This window comes from Heptranchias perlo, chromosome 30, assembly GCF_035084215.1.
Source record: "Heptranchias perlo isolate sHepPer1 chromosome 30, sHepPer1.hap1, whole genome shotgun sequence".
NCBI classification, from domain to species: domain Eukaryota; kingdom Metazoa; phylum Chordata; class Chondrichthyes; order Hexanchiformes; family Hexanchidae; genus Heptranchias; species Heptranchias perlo.
In genome coordinates this window covers 11940274-11948854 of record NC_090354.1, presented here as the reverse complement: position 1 = coordinate 11948854, position 8581 = coordinate 11940274, and the positions used below count along the sequence as shown (strand labels likewise).

General features: G+C 50.3%; 1 protein-coding gene across 1 annotated transcript in view; it reads right to left on the bottom strand.

The window, feature by feature from the left end:
• vps25 (vacuolar protein sorting 25 homolog) overlaps nt 1-4575 on the bottom strand; it is a 23503-nt gene extending 18928 nt beyond the window's left edge. Inside the window, exon 1 of the mRNA XM_067968908.1 lies at nt 4483-4575. Within this exon, the coding sequence (XP_067825009.1) occupies nt 4483-4529 (47 nt within the window). The 5' untranslated portion in view covers nt 4530-4575. The remainder of the gene's footprint in view (nt 1-4482) is intronic.
• Nucleotides 4576-8581: the final 4006 nt, after the last annotated feature.

Below are 8581 nucleotides of genomic sequence, written 5' to 3'. Positions count from 1 at the left end.
TAAACCCAAAACAATACGAACAGATATGCCAGGGGAGAACAAGAAGGTACATACAGTTCAGGATTGTGAAGTTTAAGGCAGAAGAACTTGCCAGGAAGAGTGGTTGAGGCCAGAACACTGGACTCATTTAAGATAAGATGGATGCCATAATGGGAAGATGGTTGTGTTGGTTTTCTGAAAGGATAGAATCAAATGGCCTGAACGGCATTCTTTAACTGCACCTATTTTGAGTTAGTATGTTGTGCATCCAGAGTTAGCACCAGATTTTTCTTAGAACTGGCCCACAATGCCTGATGTAACATGAACAGAGTTAATTATTTTTGTTCCTAACGTGACTAGACCATTAAAGGATTTGTTTGTATTTTTTAAACAAAGGTACGACATACCTTCATGTTTCTGCAATCTCTTAAAACTATGAATTGACTAATCAACTCCTCCAACCTCCTGTTAAACCAGCTGGACTGATCAATGTAATGGTGAGTGATTCGTTGAGACTAGTAACCTACAACATCCTGTGCCAGATCTGGTGATTTATGCAATCATGGGATCATGAGTTTAAAAAAATTGTATTATATCATATCAGCAAAATTAGAAGATTGGTAAGTGGGTGTAGTGCTCAGCACTGGAATCAGGCGCCAGTCCTGCCTGCTGACGTCTTTATAGCTATTGCTGCTTCTCCACTTTATTTTTTCGTCTACAACTTTGTCAAGGAAACTGGGAGGCTCCAGAACTCAGCTGAGAGAACATGGGGCAGTGTAAGAGAGAGTAACTATCAGTCACACCTATGCTATTAGGTTAGGTTTTCATTGAGGAGCAGGAAGTGTGATTTTCCTAATTTTACCTGCAATTGCTCTGTGATCTTTCAGAAAAACTTGCGGTGACAAATTACCAACCTTATTTATTGTGGCACAGCAAAATCATGCTCCGGGGGGTGGGAGCACGTACATCTAGCCTGCTCAACGCACCCATTTTGAAAATGGTAAGTAGTGCTGGTGATTCTTCCACCACGACCAATTAAGATATAACACAAGAACATTTCGAACAAGCAAAGGTAATTCAAACCATTACTTCTGTAGTTCATACATGGCTGCCTCAATCATGGACTTGCCTCATCCCCAAGGTCTCTCTGCTCTCTTCCTAACCCCCATGTGAATCAAACAGATCTATTAATCTCTCTATACATTCAATTCCCTTTTTCAAAAAAAGACATTGACTCAATTCCTCAACTGACTCAATTAACTACTTTCTTTAGTGGTCTTTAATGGTCTGTTCTATGTAGCCACTACAGTACATTATAGAGAAAATTATTTCTTCTAATCTTACCTCACTCTCACTGCCACTGAACCTTTATCTGCACCTTTGTCACCTCATGGCTCGATTTCTGACAACATTCTCTTCAGCAGCTTTTTCAAGTTCCACCCCTCATAAACTACTCCTTGTCCAAAACTCTTCATCCACATCCTATCCTGCACTAACTCCCATTCCTCTATTCTCATCAATCTCTGCTGACTCTCGATTCCCCCAATGCATCAAATTTGCAATCCTTGTCCTCATCTACAAGTCCTTCCATGGCTTTGCCCCACCACAACATGCCCGCAGTCTGAAGTGCTCTCCCTCCACTTTGCTACTGCTCTACCCCTTTGATCATACATTAGATCACCTCTATTGGCCCTTCTCCCATCGCTGTTCAGCTTTTTATTATTGCCTCTGTGAAGTACTTTGAGACATTTAATTACATTGAAGATGCTATAATAATGCAAGTTGTTAATTTAGGCCATTCCTTTAAAGCTCTGTGCTGCGTCCTTGGTTGTTGTTACACGATCTTTTACGTAACCGGACTGAGAAAATCCAGAAAAATATCAGCTTTGCTACAATAGACTTTGTGTTAGATTTATAAAACATTCACAAGTCAGCAAATTTTATGAGGCTAAATGACTCTTTGAGGAATGTTGAAGAAAACTCGAGTGGAATCACTACCCTGAGTTGTAAGAGGCTTGGGTTCAGGGAGTGGGAGGGCGAGATTGGGTTCAGGGATAATGTTGGGGGGCGGGTTCAGGGAGTGTGTGGGGGGGTGGGGATGCTGGGTTCAGGGAGTGTGTCGGGGGGCTTGATCAGGATGTGCATGTGAGGGGGTGGGTTCACGGAGTGGGAGTGGGGAGGGAATGGGGGAGTGGGGAGGGAATGGGGGAGTGGGGAGGGAATGGGGGAGTGGGGAGGGAATGGGGGAGTGGGGAGGGAATGGGGGAGTGGGGAGGGAATGGGGGAGTGGGGAGGGAATGGGGGAGTGGGGAGGGAATGGGGGAGTGGGGAGGGAATGGGGGAGTGGGGAGGGAATGGGGGAGTGGGGAGGGAATGGGGGAGTGGGGAGGGAATGGGGGAGTGGGGAGGGAATGGGGGAGTGGGGAGGGAATGGGGGGAGTGGGGAGGGAATGGGGGAGTGGGGAGGGAATGGGGGGCTGGGAGTGGGGAGGGAATGGGGGAGTGGGAGTGGGGAGGGAATGGGGGGCTGGGAGTGGGGAGGGAATGGGGGGCTGGGAGTGGGGAGGGAATGGGGGGCTGGGAGTGGGGAGGGAATGGGGGGCTGGGAGTGGGGAGGGAATGGGGGGCTGGGAGTGGGGAGGGAATGGGGGGCTGGGAGTGGGGAGGGAATGGGGGGCTGGGAGTGGGGAGGGAATGGGGGGCTGGGAGTGGGGAGGGAATGGGGGCCGGGTTCAGTGGGAAGCAGGGAGGGGGGGCGTCGGTTCAGTGGGAGGCGGGGGTGTAGGGAGGGGGGGGGCGGGGGTGTAGGGAGGGGGGGGGGCGGGGGTGTAGGGAGGGGGGGGGGCGGGGGTGTAGGGAGGGGGGGGGGCGGGGGTGTAGGGAGGGGGGGGGGCGGGGGTGTAGGGAGGGGGGGGGGCGGGGGTGTAGGGAGGGGGGGGGGGCGGGGGTGTAGGGAGGGGGGGGGGGCGGGGGTGTAGGGAGGGGGGGGGGGCGGGGGTGTAGGGAGGGGGGGGGGGCGGGGGTGTAGGGAGGGGGGGGGGCGGGGGTGTAGGGAGGGGGGGGGCGGGGGTGTAGGGAGGGGGGGGGGGGGCGGGGGTGTAGGGAGGGGGGGGGGCGGGGGTGTAGGGAGGGGGGGGGTCGGGGGTGTAGGGAGGGGGGGGGTCGGGGGTGTAGGGAGGGGGGGGGGGGGCGGGGGTGTAGGGAGGGGGGGGGGGGCGGGGGTGTAGGGAGGGGGGGGGGGCGGGGGTGTAGGGAGGGGGGGGGGGCGGGGGTGTAGGGAGGGGGGGGGGCGCCGGGTTCAGCGGGGAGGGAGGGGGAGAGGGGGGGAGAGGGAGGGGGAGAGGGGGGGAGAGGGAGGGGGAGAGGGGGGGAGAGGGAGGGGGAGAGGGGGGGAGAGGGAGGGGGAGAGGGGGGGAGAGGGGGGGGGAGAAGGGGGGGAGAGGGAGGGGGAGAGGGGGGGGAGAGGGAGGGGGAGAGGGGGGGAGAGGGGGGGAGAGGGAGGGGGAGAGGGGGGGAGAGGGAGGGGGAGAGGGGGGGAGAGGGAGGGGGAGAGGGGGGGAGAGGGAGGGGGAGAGGGGGGGAGAGGGAGGGGGAGAGGGGGGGAGAGGGAGGGGGAGAAGGGGGGGAGAGGGAGGGGGAGAAGGGGGGGAGAGGGAGGGGGAGAGGGGGGGGAGAGGGAGGGGGAGAGGGAGGGGGAGAGGGGGGGAGAGGGAGGGGGAGAGGGGGGGAGAGGGAGGGGGAGAGGGAGAGGGGGGGGAGAGGGGGAGAGGGGGGGGAGAGAGGGGGAGAGAGGGAGAGGGAGAGGGAGAGGGGGGGGGAGGGAGGGGAGCCGGGTTCAGTGGGGAGCGGGGAGCCGGGTTCAGTGGGGAGCGGGGAGGGGGGGAGCCGGGTTCAGTGGGGAGCGGGGAGGGGGCGCGCCGGGTTCAGTGGGGAGCGGGGAGGGGGGGCGCCGGGTTCAGTGGGGAGCGGGGAGGGGGGGCGCCGGGTTCAGTGGGGAGCGGGGAGGGGGGGCGCCGGGTTCAGTGGGGAGCGGGGAGGGGGGGCGCCGGGTTCAGTGGGGAGCGGGGAGGGGGGGCGCCGGGTTCAGTGGGGAGCGGGGAGGGGGGGCGCCGGGTTCAGTGGGGAGCGGGGAGGGGGGGCGCCGGGTTCAGTGGGGAGCGGGGAGGGGGGGCGCCGGGTTCAGTGGGGAGCGGGGGCGCCGGGTTCAGTGGGGAGCGGGGAGGGGGGGCGCCGGGTTCAGTGGGGAGCGGGGAGGGGGGGAGCGGGGAGGGGGGGCGCCGGGTTCAGTGGGGAGCGGGGAGGGGGGGGGGGGCGGCGGGTTCAGTGGGGAGCGGAGACCCTCCAGGCCCTGTTTCTTTTTGTTCTCGCCCCATTTCCTGATTCAGGAAACTCTGCCCGGCTTCTCCCTCGGCCCCAAACCCCGGGAACGGTCGCTGGTCCTGCGGCTATTATTAGTTTTATTCCACGTTCTCCCGGAATATAAACGAATGAAGCGCGACTTACGTGTAGAAAGGAGGGAAGTTATACTGCCAAGGCCACTCAAAGCTCATTGCGGAGGCCGGGACAGGAAGTGGCTCCTGATTTCCAGCTCCCTCCTACATCAGCGCACAAGCTCAAAGTGTCCTACTTCAGACAGTTCCCCCTTGACAGCCCTCTCAACTCCATCTCACACACTTGTTGCTTTCATTATAACCTGCTTTTTGCAGGGCAATCAACATCACAACGTTGGGAGTGAGACTTGTGACCAAAAAGATTGAGACAAATTACAAACACATTTAAACAAAGACTTTTTGTTCTACACAGATGCTGGCCTGCTGTGCACTGGCAGCAATTTTTATTTCAGACTTCCAGCATTTGCTTTTTATTTGAGGAAAAGAATTGGTATCATTTTTAGGAGTCATGTGTATGTATAAAACAACGTAGCCAACTCTGGTTGGACTTAGCCCCGAAGGTTCCATCACATTGCCTTCCACCACGGACCACTCCGCCCCAGTCAAACATCTCCCAACCCCCCATCTCCAATATTTTTATAACTAATAAATAAAAGTGTTAAAACACAATTTTGTAATGCCCCTATAATTATTTTCCTGGGGTTGCTCACGGCAGTGTCTTAGAGATTAATGTTCAATACCTGGAGACACCAGGACAATCCTGTAGATTTGGCATCCCCGGTGGCAACATGCATGTATAAATTGTCTCAGCAGTATGGCCAGCAGGGGATGGGAACATTTAAGGAAGGGAATGAAGGGCCACGGTTAAAGAGACATTTGAAGGAAGGGAGGAAGTACCAAAGTGAAGCGACCAAAAAACAGGAATGGGAGTGACTGAAAGATTGACCACTAATGGTGGAATAGAGAGCGAGCAATAATCTACAGACTGAAGCTTGCCCCCCTGATTTAAACCAAGAATAAATGACTTACATTACTCTTAAAAAAGTAAACACAGCCCCATGTGTTTAAAGGGGTTTCCAATTTATCTCACTATTGGTGATCATATGTCGTATTCCTAACAGTGCCTTGATGTTAGCCACGTTTTCACTAAAACTTTTAGGGTTTGATTTTTAAAAGTTTTTTGCAACACCAAGAATATTTTGGCATCTCTGTGTATAAAGTATATTTGCAGATGACTTAATAATCTGGAGTATTTACTAAAGCCCATTTTCAAAATAATAGGAGGAGTGGGCAGAAAAGCTTTGCTTTCTTAATTTCTAAAATTGAAAACCATCCATGCAACTTTCCTCCGCTGCTACCAACCCCTCACCAGCCCCCGCAGCTCCTTACAACCCGCAGTTTCCCACTCATCTTGCCTCCAATCATTCTGCAGTTTCTCTTCCATTTCCCCCTTCCTGGCCCTCACCAAGCTCACCTTTCATGAGATCCGCCTGCTCCTTTGTACCCTCCCTACTCAATTCTTGACCATTCTACTCTCCCTCCTAGCCCCTTTGCTTGCCAACATTGTTAATAGCACTCTTTGCTCAAGAACTATCCCCCTTTCTTTCAAAATTGTTGTCCTCATCCCCCTCCTCAAAAAGCTTAACCTTGATCCATCCGCCCCCTCCAATAAGCACATAATTTCTAAGTTCCCTTTCCTCCCTAAGGTCCCTGAACATATGGTTGCCTCCCAGCTCTGTGTCCATCTGTCCCAAAACTTCCTGTTTGAATCCTTTTTGTCCGGGACTCCATCATTCTCACAGCGCTGAGATTGCTCCTGACCAAAGTCATGAATGGCATCCTCTGTAACTGTAGCTGTGGCGTGTTATCGCTCCTTATCCTTCTTGACCCCTCTACAGCATGTGATACTGCTGACCATTCCATCTTTCTCCATTGCCATTCCTCCATTGTCCACCTCTGTGGAACTGCCCTTGCTTGGTTCCATTCCTACCTGTCTGAATGCAGCCAGCGCATTTCCAGCACTGTTTGTAACTAGGCCCACATCCATTTTTTTTTGGTAAAATGAAATAACAATTTGTAAACTGATTTGTATGCTGCCATTAAGTAAAACCTGCAGTAGGTAACTCATTTGGAAAACTTTTTTTTGTATAAAATGTTGGCTACTGTAGATTTTACTTAATGGCAGTTTTTTCCATTAACTTTTTTAATATATTAAATTTTTCTAAGAACAGCCATTCTGAAAGTGAGCGTTGCCATGTCTGATGGTGAAATAAATTAAAACCGTTGTGCGGCAGATTCATTTTACAACATTATGATATGCTACAATATCCGATATGACGTATTGTTTTTGGCTTTCTCACTAATAGGAGACTCATAAAGCCACCTACTGAAATGCACTGACCTCTGGAACATGCTTTTCCAGATGCAATGCTATGAACAGTGTCCATGTTATCTGTATCCTGGGCCATGAAATTTTGTAGCCATAACAATATATTCTCCAATATATCTTTGTGGTTACAAAATTTCATCTTCCTTCTTGCCGCCTCCCCATCCTCCTCAAAACATGAAACAATCGTTGAAAGCCACGGGATGCTGGAATTTTTGAAAAGTTCAAAAATATAACAGAATTCTGAATTTATGAAATTTGAAAGATGAATTGTGCTGACCACCAGATGGCGCATGGAGAAGGCAAAAGATAGAGGGACCATGGTGATTTGATATAGGGATACCAAAGCAAATTGGAAATTCCTGTTGGAAATGAAAGAATTTGGATAAATTTAATTAATTAATATTTTCAAAATGACAGTTTTCACAGTTCTTCCAACAGCCTTGAGTTGAAATTGCACTATGTGATATTAGTTACAAATGCATTAATGCATTTGTATAAAATTCCTCTGTCCATTATTTAACAAAAATGTTAAACTTTTAAAAAAATATACAGGTTAGAGCCTTGGTTAAGATGGTAGACAAGGACATTTCATTTGACTACGTTAATGTGTTTTGTTACTAAAAGTCGCCTAGACCACAAGTTGATGATTTTTATGGAAAAATGGACAGAATCACACAACGCGATTTCCTAAACATCCAAGAAACAAATGGAATTTGACTTATTCAGTCACCATAAATCAATGGTCCTGAATATCACGCAGCACATTTTCAACCACTCTGTTTCATATCAAGAATTACAGCAAATAATGTGGAATCATACAGCTTCTACACCTTTGTGTTTTGAAGGACGAGTTCAGAACTGAACTCCAAACCCAATGGGCCCTGCATTGGAATAGTTTAAATTTACTTCTAAATGACCAAAGTTTGCTTACTTTCAGTTTGCATCCCATAATAAAGATTATACCAAATGACATTTTTGTATATCATGCTGTTAGTTTCTGGCTGCCATGCAGGATGACGGACAAATAGTTGTTGTCTGTGTCGTCGTCATTTTCATAATATTTTTGTATAATTGCTTTGTAATCGGAATGGGGTTTGTGTTGGTCTGATAATGGTTTAATGACAAGTGTGCCTTTAGTGAAGCACCTTATCCCTGGTGTTGGAGGGGCCCATTTTTCTTGAATGAAGTAAAGGTTTAAAAAAAAGCAAGACTATGGCACCTTTTCACATCTGTCTCTAAGTACTTTGTACAATGATCACTTTGAAGAACAAATTTGCACACAGTAAGATCTCACAAACAATGAGGTGCATGACTAGTCCATCTGTTTTTAGTGGTGTTGGTGGTATCAGTAGGACAGTAGGAGAACTCTCTTGTTCTATTAAAGGTTCCATGATAGTATTCAGAATAGACAGATGGGGCCTTAGTTTAATTTCTTATCTAAAGGACAACACCCTGCAATGGTGCACTTCCTCAGTACTGCACTGGTTCAGCCTAGATTAAATGTTCAAATCCAGGAATGGGATTGACCCATAACATTCTGAGTTAGGGGCTACAGTGTTACCAACTAAGATCCATTCAACTCCTTACTCTTTCATAGAGACACTCTCTTCTCCTCCAACCCTCCTAGCTTATATTGGTGCTCTCCCATTGTTCTCTCAATACAACCTGGCACTCTTTTATTCCTCCAACCTAGTTCCTCATCTCCCCAGTTGAAGCAGGCACTTTACCTTCATTTCCAATGTTCATGCTGGCATTTTCTATCCCCACTCTCTCTCAGATAATGACTGCACTACACTCTGTTCCCTTCACCACCCAAAGCATT